Source organism: Mytilus edulis, chromosome 2 (genome assembly GCF_963676685.1).
Source record: "Mytilus edulis chromosome 2, xbMytEdul2.2, whole genome shotgun sequence".
Lineage (NCBI taxonomy): Eukaryota > Metazoa > Mollusca > Bivalvia > Mytilida > Mytilidae > Mytilus > Mytilus edulis.
In genome coordinates, this window is record NC_092345.1 from 100510418 (window position 1) to 100525632 (window position 15215).

General features: G+C 30.3%; 1 protein-coding gene across 1 annotated transcript; it reads right to left on the reverse strand.

Annotated features, from left to right (window-relative positions):
- Positions 1-1906: 1906 nt before the first annotated feature.
- LOC139513681 (pituitary tumor-transforming gene 1 protein-interacting protein-like) lies at positions 1907-13480 on the reverse strand. Its single transcript, XM_071302390.1, has 7 exons — positions 13090-13480; positions 12366-12415; positions 11313-11421; positions 9739-9847; positions 9103-9168; positions 8036-8082; positions 1907-4414 (listed from the first exon to the last, which is right to left on the reverse strand). Exons 1-7 carry the CDS (start codon positions 13226-13228, stop codon positions 4368-4370), a joined length of 567 nt encoding a protein of 188 aa, XP_071158491.1. The 5' UTR covers positions 13229-13480; the 3' UTR covers positions 1907-4367.
- Positions 13481-15215: the final 1735 nt, after the last annotated feature.

The window sequence follows — 15215 nt, forward strand, 5'->3', positions numbered from 1 at the left end:
GTACGGATAGGAAAATACGGAGTGTCAATCATATAAATGGCCTACAAAGCATGTTAAAAACAATCTAAATGTTCATATAAACCCACTAAGAAGGCTATATTATTCTTCAATTATCAAAAAATCAATTTTATTGTGCAAAAACTTTCATATTTAAAAAATTCACAGGGGCCATAATGCGAAACTAAACTTCTAACTGTGTATTGCTACCCAAGCCATTTCATATTCCTCTCAGGAACAACCTACTATCTCAATTCAAAAGAACAAATATTCCTCCGGGTCTTAAAATCTTCATCTGCACGATAAGTTATTGGCAAAATTTCCTCACAAAAGAGCCGTTCTAGAAACTCTACCAGATCTGTTTATGGCTCCAATGGTTAACTTGTGTTAGTGTTTGTCCAGACAATTTGATCAAATCTCATTTACTGTGCAACAGTTAGTAGATTTTTTCTTCTTCCTTTTGAAGATAAAAGTTATGTCCCGTCTTTTAAAAAGGGATAAAGTTTCCCCTTAGCCAGAGCTGTATGTAGATTCAGATTTAAGAGATAAAGACATTTTCCTTGATGATTTAACATTTGCCTTGAAAGAGCTTTTCAAAGGCGGTTGATGCCTTCATGGGACTTGGTTTTAGTCTTGGGAGTTTCTTCAGCCACTTATAAACTTTATCTTATAAATGTTGTTACAGATGGCGTTGACAACTGGTTATTGTCTACTTCTGAGTCTTGCCTCCGCATTGCGTCCGATAAGTTTCCAGATACTCGTGTCACTATCAAGACTTTTTATCTCAATCAGAACCTAAATAAATGTTCTGGATCACTATTCCTGCCATTCCCCCTGCAGGTAATCAGGTTTGGTGTCCCATGAGAAATTTGCTTTTGTACCTAGTTTCGTAAGCCAGTATAAGACAGATTGGTTAATTCCTGTTTAAGACTATTTTGACATTTCTACCCAAATTTGAAACCATTAAATATTGGCCTAAAAGTCTGCTTCTTCTAAAGTTTCGACTAGCCAATGAAGTTAGAACTATTTTGGGATGCTTTATTCCTCTTCTTCGAGTGAAATTATGTCAACTGGTTTTTGAATGTCAGATAATGCCTTCTGAAAGCATTATTTACGTGCCATGTCCCATCATTATGAAAACCTCTATTCTTTAGAACCCCTAGTTGCTGCAAATTACATTTTCCCTCCTCCTAGTTAAGGGGATTCAGTGTTTCTTTGATTTATGTTAATCTAAGTTTATAAAGGTGAGTTATTTAATGTAATAAAACTCCAATATTTAAAACTGAAATTTAGTTTTGTATATATTAAAATATCCACCTTCATAAATCCTTGCTTTCAGAAACTTAGTACTCTCAGATCAGTACTTGTGTCTTTTTTGTTTTTGAAGGATTTGTGCTTTGTATGGATCGGATGAGTTTTTAACTTTTTTTCTATATACGTTATTCTTATGTTGTAAAGTTACACCACTGTTTCAGGTATGGGGTAGGGTTTGGTGCCAACAGACTAGTTTAACCAGGCCACATTCAGTATATGTCTTTCCCAAGTCAGGAGCCTGTAATTCATTGGTAATTTTGTGTTGTATCATATAATTTTGTTTGTTTTATTATTTTGTACATTGATCAGGCTGTAAGTTTTCTCTTTTAAATTGTTTAACATTAGCCATTTTGATGTCTTTTTATAGCTTAATATGCAGTTTGGGTTTTGCTCCATGTTGAAGTCTTGACAGTAACCTTTGGTTGCTTACTTCTAAATCAATGGGTCTCTAATAAAGAGTTGTCTCATTTGAAATCATACCACATCTTCTTATATTTAAAAAAAAACACCAGTATATAACACTGCTGTTGCCATAACTTTTGTCTCAAATTCAGTGACATTTACTGCAGTTGGAATATAATGATACAAATATTCCTAACAATCTAATCATTTATTTACAAAAATAAAACATCAGGAGGTACAATCTTCAGAATAAAGAATGAAATAGTAAATTTACCAAAAGTATTGTAAGTCTTCAAAATCTAATGTTAAATTTTTGATAAGTGGTGCAATTTGAAATTTTTAATTCTAAAATATGTCACCATTTTAATAAAACCTATGAGTCTGCCTATTATAATTTGGAGTATTTAAAAAAAATCCAGAGAATTGAGGACTTTGTTTTTTTCTTAAATTAACCATCCATTAAGTTAATAAAAACATTCAGTGAATTTTCTTTCTTAAAGTGACTTTTACCTCCTCACATTGTTCCTAGTATCTTCCTAACATTAGAGTGTCTTAAAAAAACAATGGACTTTCTCACTACGGTAGGGTATTCTTTTATAGTAGAAGTCAATGCATAATTATGTTAAATATGGACTAAAAAAATCTGTTTACGTTGCCAAAAGTGAAAGCCATTTAAACAAAGTGGTATTCAGCTTAAATAGATCAAAGGTTCCTTATTCTCATTACATCCAAAAGGTGTCCACCATACATACTTGTTTTATATGCATTCTCTTGAAGAAAAAAAAACTATTTTTGATATGCAGAAATTTAAAAAAAAAATATATACATGGTTTTCAAACTGTTCCCAAATTTTGAAGCAAAGTACCAAAAAAATATCAGGCAGAAATAATTTTTTTGGAAAAGTAAAAGAAAAAATTCCTGAAATGACAAAAACCAATAAAGACAATGACAGCTGGACTTTTACACTATATACAATGAGTGCACAGCATTATCACAAAAACACTTTCATCACAAAACAAAAAAAATCCTATAATCTTATAACATTAAAAAAGACAGCTTGTGTAAATCTGTTTAGGTCTATTTAGATGGTGATTTTACACAAGTTTCATTAGCTGAAACTGTTAATTGTTTACAACTGTCTAAATGGATCTTTTTTTGTTACCTTACAATTACATTTCTAGACCATATAAACCACAACTGAATAATATATAAAATTAAAACTTGTGACAATATGGATGATTTGTACCATCATATCCTACTGATGTTTTTCATCCATTGAAAGAACAGGTAGTTAACCTCATGATATGAATTTTGTGGCCTACCAAGCATGTAGAATAGTAAACCATTGAGAATGGATTAATATCACAAATAGGGTTAAGTAGTAGAATCTATAACCAATTAGTGAAAAACTCTGGAGTACAATATTCCAAAAGAATCATGCGAAATCACATGTTAAATAACTTTGTAACTTATCAAAAATCTATCAAACTTGTAAAAACTGGTTAAATGCAAAGAAAATCAAATAAATAATTATAAAAATCTCAATAAAGTGGACAATAACATTGCCCATTGTATGTATTACAGAAACAATACAATATAACCGGTGTTTTAAAACTAACAAAAATATTACATCATACATTAAAATTCTATTATACAAGCTTACAACACACTTAATAAATACAAGTTTTTGTCCAAAATTATTAATCAAATTTTAAGAATATAACTTTTGTACTTTTCTTTACTTTCTTTAAAATACATGCATATCAAATGTTTAGAAAAATAAACTTTATGATTTTTGGAAGACCTTTGAACCTGGCATAAAAAACTAATATAAAATATTTACAATGTGAAAAATTTCTTAAATTGGCAACGGTCAGAGGATGGTGGGCTCATTCACATATTTTACTACAATATAGTTCTGCTGTTTTAAAAGTTTAAAGTTTAGTTATATAATTTTGTTTTTATACTATCCACCAGGAATTTGTTTTATCTTTCCTAGACACAAATATTTACACATATAAAGTAACAGTGGAAAACAAATCAACTTTGCAGTTCACTACCCATAATTTTAGTAGGAATGTTCAAAGGTTTTAAAATGTTCAAATGTTCATGTTATTTGTATTTATGTGTAAGTCTGAACATTGAACATTTTTTTTGTTTAAAAACAGCTAACAATATTTTTTTTAAACATATTCTATCTTAATAGTCATTAAAGCTTGAATGTAAGCAAGTGTTTTGTTACTTAATCCATCAAATGACAAAATACATAGATAGCAGAGCTACAAGGACTACTGTAACAACTTTAAGCAAATGTATCAGTAATAAATTGTTTTCATATGTGTGGTTAATAGGCGTAACTATTACTGCTTGCCTTGGTTTAAGTTTAAGCTTCATATACACAAGAAAATATTTACACTGGAAATGATTTTCAAAAAAAACAACATAATTTATACAAACATTTTACATTCTTAATTTAACATTAAACAAGATATTACTTTTAACAGTCTTTGTTTCATTTTCATTTCAAACAAAATATGTGATCTACATAAATTTCTTTTTCATTTTCAAAACATCTTTCAATAATCACAGTCATTTTATGGTAATAATCAAAATTGTACTCTCCAGGACACAGTCTCGACCTTTGGTGGTATTATTTAGGCATTTTCAAACCTTTCATATGGATTGTCATCTTTCACAAGACCTACAAAAAATCAAAATCAACCATCAGTATACATGTATATATACTGAGCCAAAAAAGTTTAGCAACACTTTTTTTTCAATTTTTTTTTTGTTGTTTCTCGAATTTTTTTTTAAACATCATTGATATAACCCTTAGTTTTACCTGTAATTTTAAACAGTTTTACTTTTTTTCTGGATGATTGATTTCGCGCCATTTCAGCTTTGCACGTGTAATTGATGTTTTATCTTCTGTACCTGAACTTTCAAAACAAAATTCAAATTTTTTTTCACTTACGTTCAGAAATACACCATTGGTAAGAAAAACACATAAACGTTTGAAAACATTGCATGGGGCATCAACCAGGCCTCCGCGAAAACGACCGTCAGAAGGTTCTTGGAATGGTTGATGCCAGAATGAGTGTTTCTGATGTCATGGATCGATTTAATGTGCATAAGTCAACAGTTTAGAGACTAAAAAACAGATATCAACAAATTGCAACGGCACAGAATAGGTCAATATGTCGTAAACCAAAAAAAACTATCGTCAAAGGAGGAGCGCTACTTTCTTCCGGCCATAAGAGTAGTGCATTGATTACGAGCAACTGCTGGTGTGCCTGCCAATCCTTCATTGATGCACTTAGAGCATGGCTGAGAAATTGATTATGAATAACACTATACTCATTTTCGCATTTTGACCCTCCCAAGCTCCATACCAAGAAAATCCTAATGAATGTGAGTGATAAACATTCATGTTGCTTCTGACATATCATAATTTTATTTTTTTATTATTAAAATCATATGTTGTTACAATTTTGTAATAAAATAAAATTTCATGTTTTTGTTGCTAAACTTTTTTGGCTCAGTATAGTATTGAAGTTTCCATGGCAACTTAATCTTTAAAATCCATTTTTAGTTGCTTTGTTTGGCCGTTTTGGGATGTTTTGGTAGTTCATAATTTTTTATCCTTAAAAATGTTTTACCAAAGTTGCAGACAACCCTAGCTAGACCTTTAAACATTTTAATGTTTCATAGGTTTTTTGTATTCAATTTTTTTTTACATACAATAACATGTATTTAAAATACAATTTTTGCTATAAAGTCTTCTTGTAAGTTATTCATGTTTAGATTCTATATTATGAGCATCATTCTGCATGTTCCTGTGCTTGTTAGGAACCTTGTCACTCGCTGTCTTCAGTTATCTTGGAATGTTTTAATGAGATTTTGTAAAGATGGCAAAATATTTGATACACTTACTCTGTGAAATTTATTTACCAATTTCTGGACTCAGTGCAATTAAGCACTTGCCACTAGAATATGAGACTTTTTGTTGTTGAGGATTGTATTTACTATAGACTAGATCTATTGAACAATATCTCAATTAATCATAGCTAATTTAGTGATATGACTTTTTTGTTGTTGTGGATTGTATTTACTATAGACTAGATCTATTTATAGATTATCGTTGATCATCTCAACGAGATTGATTTTTTCGCTTGAGCCGGGATGGCGAAAGCGAGAAAGGAAATCGAGTTGAGATGAACAATGATAATCTTTTTATCGCTATTCTACTTATGAAGACGTTGTCAATTTCATGTCAATTTCGTTAGCAACGCCACGTGCATGCTTAGTTTCTAGCGATAATTTTCCATCTCAAGCGAGTAGCATGATATGAAAATTATCACAAAAAAAGATCAAAGGAAAAATGCACAAATAGCGATAATGAACAATATCTCAATTAATCATAGCTAATTTAGTGATATGACTTTTTTGTTGTTGAGGATTGTATTTACTATAGACTAGATCTATTGAACAATATCTCAATTAATCATAGCCAATTTAGTGAGAAGAAATAGGAAATAGGTCTTTTTGCTGAAATTTTGCATTCTTGTCTTCCATTGACGACGTCAAAAATAACACTATTCGATTTGATAAAAATCTCCATTTTTGACTTTTTGAAATCATTGTCAGATATTGCCCTTGTATATTTCATTCCTTTCGATGAGTGTTGAAGGCATGATTTATTTTTGTTTTAAAAAAGATGACAAACAAGTGGGATGTCTTTTTTACATTGAATTCATGACTTTTTTGTGTTTTAAAATTAAAAAAAAAACAACATTTGAACAATTTTAAAGGCATATCATAAATTAATCTTTATCAAATCAGAAAGATAAAAAATTTATGCCATCAAAAATATTTAAGGTTTCTTAAGCATGATCAAGTAGACAATGTTACATATATATATTGTACTAATGAAAATTGAAAAAGATGATATATCTAAATACCATCAATCAATGGTTACCATTTTTCTTCATAAATACATTATTGTGAAAAATTCAATATATTTTATGGAACTAGCATCGAGGATGACTAAGGTACATACACATTCATTGATAACTGATAATTTTGATATAGATAAAATAAAAATAATGTGTTGATGATAACAGAAGAAGAGAAATATATATGGCTCACATTCGTAACATTTGTTACAAGCAAGAAAAAACAAAAAATGGAAAATAAAACTTAAACTAAAATACAGAAAAAAAAGTAAGTAAATACACAAGGTTTAATTTTTTTGATATGTTAAAACAGGGGAAGATCAATAATGCTTTAATGAAAAAATTATCTTTTGTTTTAACAAAACATGTCCCTTTGCAGCAGTAATCTATAAACTATCTTACTCAAAAATTAAAAATTGAAAATATCAATAGATATAAATTGCATTATCTAAGTAAAAAACTTAAAACATATATATCTATAAAAAAATAACAGTTTACAACACTGAGTACAACATTTTTCCATACCTTTGATTTCAATTCCTGATGAGGTTAAAAAAATAATAAAAAAAAGTTTCTAGTTAGCTCCAATTTTAAGAAGAGAATGACAATTTGTTATAAGGTACATAAATTACATAACACCAGCTCCAATTGCTTTAAATGGATCAGATTTGTGTTGAATGACCAATGAAGTCATAATCAGTCTTTAATTGTGGTGTAAAAATGTTAGAACATTAGTATTTAATTTAATTGAGAGAAAAGAAATAATGTATACCCAGTACAATTATATCTAAAATTGAGAATGGAAATGGGGAATGTGTATGACTGGCATTCAAATTATTAGAACATGTTTTGAGGGAATTACAGTTGTAATAATTTTCTAATGGTGTGACAAAGAAGATATAAGACCACCCTTAACTAGCTTCAGTGATGAAGTATTAGTTTAGCTAAAGAAAAGTGTTGGCTAGCTATGCCAGTGGTCTACAGTTCAATTCAAGACAATAGGTACAGTGTTGTTTTTTTAAAGGAAAACCAAGCTTCTCCTTTTACATTTGGTTTCACTTCCTTATCGAAAAACCCATGGTGTTATAAAGAGATTAAGAGAATTTAGCTAGGGTTTGTTGTTGGATACTGTCATTATGATATGCCGGATTATGTACTATAAGGTGGGGGAAGTCAAGGGGTTCTTCTGTTGACATAGCAGTCCTCCATTAGATGTGCTAGTACAGTACTCCTTTGGCTCAGTTGAGAGAGCTTTCCAGAGGTCTCATGTCCCCATTGCTGGCTAACACCTTAGTAGTTTGTGTAAGATAACCATACACTACCCTTACAAGTGTTAAACATTTATTTCAATTAGTATAAAGACATACCATATTTCCTCCTTATCTCATCTGTTTTGGCTCTTCTCTCAGCTTTCCTAAAATGATAAACAACAAAATGTTCATTGTATAGAATATTATGTGTTGATTATAATTGTTTAACTCAATCATACTCTATATCTATAAAATTGTTAAATTCTTTAAACCAATATAAAAATAAGGAGATGTGTTCAAATAAAGTGGATGTAAGCAAGTTGAAAATCTTATTTGTACTGAAAACAGTTTGACAGAATTGTTCCATATTCATATAATAAACAGCTGCCCCATGAGCGCATGATACGCCTTTCGTCTTGTGTGGAAGTTTTATGCAATAATCATAAATAGTTTCTGAAATACAGCGACATGTGAAAACCACCTTTTTTAACAACAAAACTCAATAACTCAAAAACAAAATTTTGAATCATCACAAAAAAGTATAGAGATCTTGAGATAAATATAATTAAGAAGAATGGTAAGTATAAGCAATAATCATGTATTGTTTTTGAGATACAGCGGGACATGTGAAACCCACCCCTTTTTTTTTTTTTTTTACAAAAAACTAAATATCACTAAAATAAAATTTTGAATCAAAACCAAAAAGTATACAGATCTTTAGATTAATATAACAAAGAAGTGTGTAAAGATTTAAGCAATAGTCATAAAATGTTTTTCATATACGGTGTGACATGTAAAAAAAACCTCCCCCTTTTTTACACAATACTCAATAAGTCAAAAATGAAATTTTAAATCATCACCAAAAAGTATACAGATCTTAAAATTAATAAAATTCAGAAGTGGGTAAAGTATTTAGCAATAGTCATAAATCGTTTTGAGATACGGCGCGACATGTGAACCCCCCCCCCCCCCCCCATGTTTTAGTAACAAAGTCCTGTAACTCAAAAAGTTTTAATCTTATTTTCACCAAAAAGTATACAGATCATTTGACCATCATAAGAAACAACTATATTAAGTTTCGGACATTTGTATACCATAATACATCCTGTCAAAATTTTGACGGGCGTATAATAATATTTCTCAACAAAAAAAAGCATTGTTTGTGTGTAAATAATGGACTTTACTTCTCATTAGCTTTTTCTTTCCTGTCAGCCTTCTTTCTCTCCCATTTTTCATCTTCTTTAGCATACCTATAAATTTAAGTGAATAAAAAAAATAAAAAGTAAATAAAATGTTAACAACTGATAGTGTTATAGACCAAGTTATTTATAAATCAGTAATTTTCTATAGAAAACTCCAGAATAGATGTTCAAGAAATTCAAAAATATTCTCATTTTGAAAATAAAGTTACTTTTAATCTGTATCATTATATGAAAGAATATATTTAGTCTTAGTCTTAGTTTATCCTACAAAATTTAAAATGAATATAATATCAAATAACTTGTTTTTGAAAATTATCATTTCTGTTATTTCACATGGCAAAAGAGTTTACAAATTACAGATTTGACACTCGTATTACACACTTTGAAGTTGTTTCCATTTGCCAATTGTAAACTGGTTCTCAATCATCATTTTTTGATAGCATGTGAAAGCGCCTTTATACGCAAACATTTTTATAACAATTTTATTTTTATAAAATGTGGTCAAAGTTTTTTTTCTAAGGAAATAAACCTTAATAATTTGTGTTCATTAAAAAGAAGTTTCTGTGTAATAACTAAAGATTTTTGTACATCAGATTTTTTTTGTACAAACAAACTTACTTTTTCTTGTTGTCTTTACAACAACAACAGCAACAGATACACACTGTAACCACCACTATAATCAATCCTCCTATTACACCCATAGATATGATCAGGGCCTCAAAGTTCACTGAAATATAAATATATAAACTCTAAAACTCCCATAGATATAATCAGGGCCTCAAAGATCACTGAAATATAAACCTATAAACTCTACAACTCCCATAGATATAATCAGGGCCTCAAAGTTCACTGAAATATAAACCTATAAACTCTAAAACTCCCATAGATATAATCAGGGCCTCAAATATCACTGAAATATAAACCTATAAACTCTATAACTCCCATAGATATGATCAGGGCCTCAAAGTTCACTGAAATATAAACCTATAAACTCTATAACTCCCATAGATATAATCAGGGCCTCATAGATCACTGAAATATAAACCTATAAACTCTAACTCCCATAGATATAATCAGGGCCTCAAAGATCACTGAAATATAAACCTATAAACTCTAAAACTCCCATAGGTATAATCAGGGCCTCAAAGTTCACTGAAATATAAACCTATAAACTCTAAAACTCCCATAGATATGATCAGGGCCTCAAAGATCACTGAAATATAAACCTATAAACTCTAAAACTCCCATAGATATAATCAGGGCCTGAAAGATCACTGAAATATAAACCTATAAACTCTAACTCCCATAGATATAATCAGGGCCTCAAAGATCACTGAAATATAAACCTATAAACTCTAAAACTCCCATAGATATAATCAGGGCCTCAAAGTTCACTGAAATATAAACCTATAAACTCTATAACTCCCATACATAGATATAATCAGGGCCTCAAAGATCACTGAAATATAAACCTATAAACTCTAAAACTCCCATAGATATAACCAGGGCCTCATAGATCACTGAAATATAAACCTATAAACTCTAAAACTCCCATAGATATAATCAGGGCCTCAAAGATCATTGAAATATAAACCTATAAACTCTAACTCCCATAGATATAATCAGGGCCTTAAAGATCACTGAAATATAAACCTATAAACTCTAACTCCCATAGATATAATCAGGGCCTCAAAGATCACTGAAATATAAATCTATAAACTCTAAAACTCCCACAGATATAATCAGGGCCTCAAAGATCACTGAAATATAAACCTATAAACTCTAAAACTCCAATAGATATAATCAGGGCCTCAAAGTTCACTGAAATATAAATCTATAAACTCTAAAACTCCAATAGATATAATCAGGGCCTCAAAGTTCACTGAAATATAAACCTAAAAACTCTAAAACTCCCATAGATATAATCAGGGCAGGGCCTCAAAGTTCACTGAAATATAAATCTATAAACTCTACAACTCCCATAGATATAATCAGGGCCTCAAAGTTCACTGAAATATAAATACATAAACAACAATCAGCTCTTCTTAGTAAGTAAGGAAATGAAAAACATGAAAGAAAAAAAAATCAATAAGCTGATGTTTTACATTTTCTAAATACAAAAAAAATAATACCAGTACAATTTATTCAAACTATCATCTGATTGCCTCAAAAAATAAACTAATAAAACCTACACCAACAGACTCCCCATCTAGCATCATCTAGTTGGCACACACTACTTGGTGGCAGTACCTTTCCAACAGGGTATGGAGTACATTGTCTACTAGATTTACAGTACAGACACTGAAAAAAAGAAAGACAAATGTGTTAGATAACAGTACAATTCATATGAAAGACTGACAATAGTAAACTAGTAAATTTACCTCAGGTGAATGTAGCTATTCTAATTAGATCTCTTTTGGTCATATGACTTTTGAATATTCAAGTACAAATGAAGTTAAACATTCTTGGTTTTTAAATTTTTGGATTTGAGCTTGCCAAATGAAAGTTCATCCCCAAAAGTACTTTTAAGTGTTAAATGTATTCAATTACTAATTAGACTAGTGATAAAAAGTTTATACTCTTGCAAAACAGGAGAGAATCATACTAAATATGTAACAAAGCAGAAATACAAAAAGTTAATGTATATATTACAATCAGTTACAGCTTAGATTTTAAAAAGAAACTGTTCCTGTTCTGAATATTGTAAGAGAAAATGAGTTTGTCTTGAAGTAAATTTATAACTTGCTAGTGTTTGATTTTGGCTATACATTTCTTGTATTTCCATTTTTAAAATAGCATAGTTTTTAGGACACTGAATTTACAACCTGATGACTCATGTAGGAACTGTGTCAAAATGATCGAATGGAGAACCAAATCAGATTAGAACTGATATGGTTTACTTTAAAGTGAACATGTGATCTAAGAGTTTTTAAACCTGACCTTGTGACCTAAGGGTGTGACGCTATTGAAGCCCCTTATGAATGAGATTCCACAGCTGATATTCATCTGTTACAAGTCATTTGCATTAAACATATTTTGACTTGTGTAAGCGGAAACATATTTTCTCTATCATGGTGAAGCCAAGTTCTAATTTACATAGTCATTATGTTATCAAAAAATCTTGTCATGCTAAACATTATTGTTACATACATTTTGTATTGTAGCACTACAATTGCAAGTGGATTTACAAAAATGACATTAAACTCTAACTTATACTGTACCACAGGTTATTGTTTGGGGCTTACCTTGGCAAGCTTCAAGCATGCTTCACAACTACTGTTTCTTGCAGCACATTCTATAAAGATATAACACATGTTCATTTACAAATAAAATTCTATTAAAATTAGTTAAAATAATGTGTTTAATTTACATTAAGTAAAGATAGCCAGGCTTTGGTTATCTCAAAGCTAACAATACTTTCATTAATAATATAATGCATTATTGATTGACAGTTATAACCAGCAGCAAATATTACATGAATATTCAACATTCAATGCTGATATGATATGTAATACATTGTACATGTTTTTCATGCTATGTCCTATCTGAAAACAACTACACGAAGACATGTCATACTACATGTATCTCATTATTTTTATTTAGTTACATTATTCTGAGGTTTTGCTCTTATTCATGAGTACTGTGTGCTTCTCACACAAGTTATCAGAAAAGCAGCAAATACTTATTTTCAAGTACATTGTCCCTCATTCTTTTGTACTTACATTTGTACCCCTCTTTTGATTTTAAAGGGTTGTTCCCAGTATGTGGACAAAGCCACTTGGTGGTGTTGAAAATATTGATGTAATACCTAGATTTGGTTTTAAAGGTTTATTGTTCTATTGCATATATGTTAACCACATGTAAATTGTTCATTCCATTTGATTATGAATGAAAATTTATAGCCTAGAACTATAAAAAGTGCATGACGATGACTGTACTGTTCCTATATACCGACTTTCGTTGTTTTACCTTGTTCTGGTGTTAAAGTTGTGACAGGATGAAGGGTTGTTGGTGCCTCTACTGTGTGTGCATGTGTGGTTGGAACAGTAGTAGCGGAGTCAACTAATGCCAGTAATAGGAAACCACAAATAAAATAAAAGATATTCATTTCTGTATTTCAGTGTTTATCCAGGAAGTAACGTTTTGACTTCCGGTATATGTATTCTTTCACCAGACTGTAAAAGACAATATAATTTGCAGAGATCATGTTGGTAATACGACATCAATAATTACAAACATTTATACACATATTTTTCAAAAGTAATTTTGGATATTTAGTCTACTTGACGTATAAAGTAGACATTTATTAGAGGACTACTTTTTTTTAATCATGTGACATACGAGAAACAATCTGAAGACCAAAGATTAGTTTCATAAAGAAAACGCCACAACTTAGAATATAGATATAATTTTGTATCTGTGAGTACGTTGAAGATACCAATTCTGGCTTTTACTCAACGGGATATATAAAATAAATAACTGTATGACCTTTTTGTTCCTTATTGTATAATATTTTAAGAAATTTAAGAGTAGATCCAGAAGTTTTATCGGAAAAATTTTACTTCAGTTATTCAGTACTATTTTGTGTCTATTATACATACGGTAGGGTGCCCAATCAACAAATATTATCGATTTGCCTTAACGGAATAACATACGGCTATATTTTATATCATTGGAAAGAGGAGAACAATCATCATCGAAATAGCGTTGTCGTCGCTGTCTACCGTGGTCACGATTTTTTTTAATCAGGGTCAAAGGTCAGAGCAAAAATTCAAGGAAAATGCACAGTCACATTTAGATAGCTTGATTCTCCTAGATCTATGCGTTTGGAGCAAAATAAAAACAATTAATTTATAGAAAAATATCTGTTGTGTCTACATTTAGAACTTATTTTATATTTTTATCCCCAAAAATGACTTTAGATTGACTTTTTTGCATGTAGGGTGCAAATTTGAAATTTTCAAACACCTGTTAAATAACAGTGACCTTGACCTATTTCAATTTCTAAATTTGTTATTTTTGTATTCAATTCGTTACAAGTAATATCTAAAGACGTTTTTTAGATCTTAACTTTAATCTTTTGTCGAAAACAAAATGTGTTTTTCACGTCTTTTGATAGTAAGGTGTTCGTCAATTTCAAGGTAAATATCAAATTTTTGTTATTGGGTGCGAAATAGTATATATAAATGATTTGTTCCGAAATTAACGTCGAACTTGATTGAATTTAAAGCTCTGTGTATAACTTTGCTTTGAAGAAGTAAAAATTACTGCAAACAGAGAAAAAGAGGGGGGGGGGCAAAAGTTATGAAAACAAAACGTCTATTAGAACAGGTAAAACACCCCTTCTTACATATACTAAATGAGCAACAATTGGCTATAATGTTTATAAGTATTCCAAAAATGTAATAAGGAAGAGGGTTATGTACAGCACCGATGTTTTTACAAACAAATGCAAACAAAACAGGCATAAGATACCAAGGGAACATTAAAAACTAATAAAATGAAAACAAGCAGACAACAGTATTGCTAAAACACACACACACACAAAAGATCAAATGCAAATAGAAAATTATGATCGAGGCTAGTATTACCTACTACGTTTTATGGTCTCCTGTAGTTTTAGCCCATCAACCATGCCAAGGTCAGAGAACATATGGCAGGGTTTTTTTGTTGTTGTTTTTTTTAATTTACATACCTTTCGGAATCCCCATTAGAAAGATTATTACTATATTTCCAACGATATCAAAATTGACTATATGTTTTATTTATTGTTTAGTAAATATTATGGACTTCTTAATTTTCATTCGATAACTAACAATGATTTATAAGGTACATACAGAAAAATGAAATCTTATGCATCGTCATCTTCGTCGTCATCAATGTTTCTTACTGCAACCAGATGAGTATTTACATTTTGACATATGTCATTTGCTTGACATGGGCATACATCTGTACAGGATAGATTTTGTCGAAGCAAATGCAACCCTTTGAAAACACAGATTCCCCCTCACAAGTACAAACTAATCTTGCAGAAATTCGGATGACATCTGACCTTCGAGATAGACCAGTCATTTTTCTTTTCCCATTCGAACTGA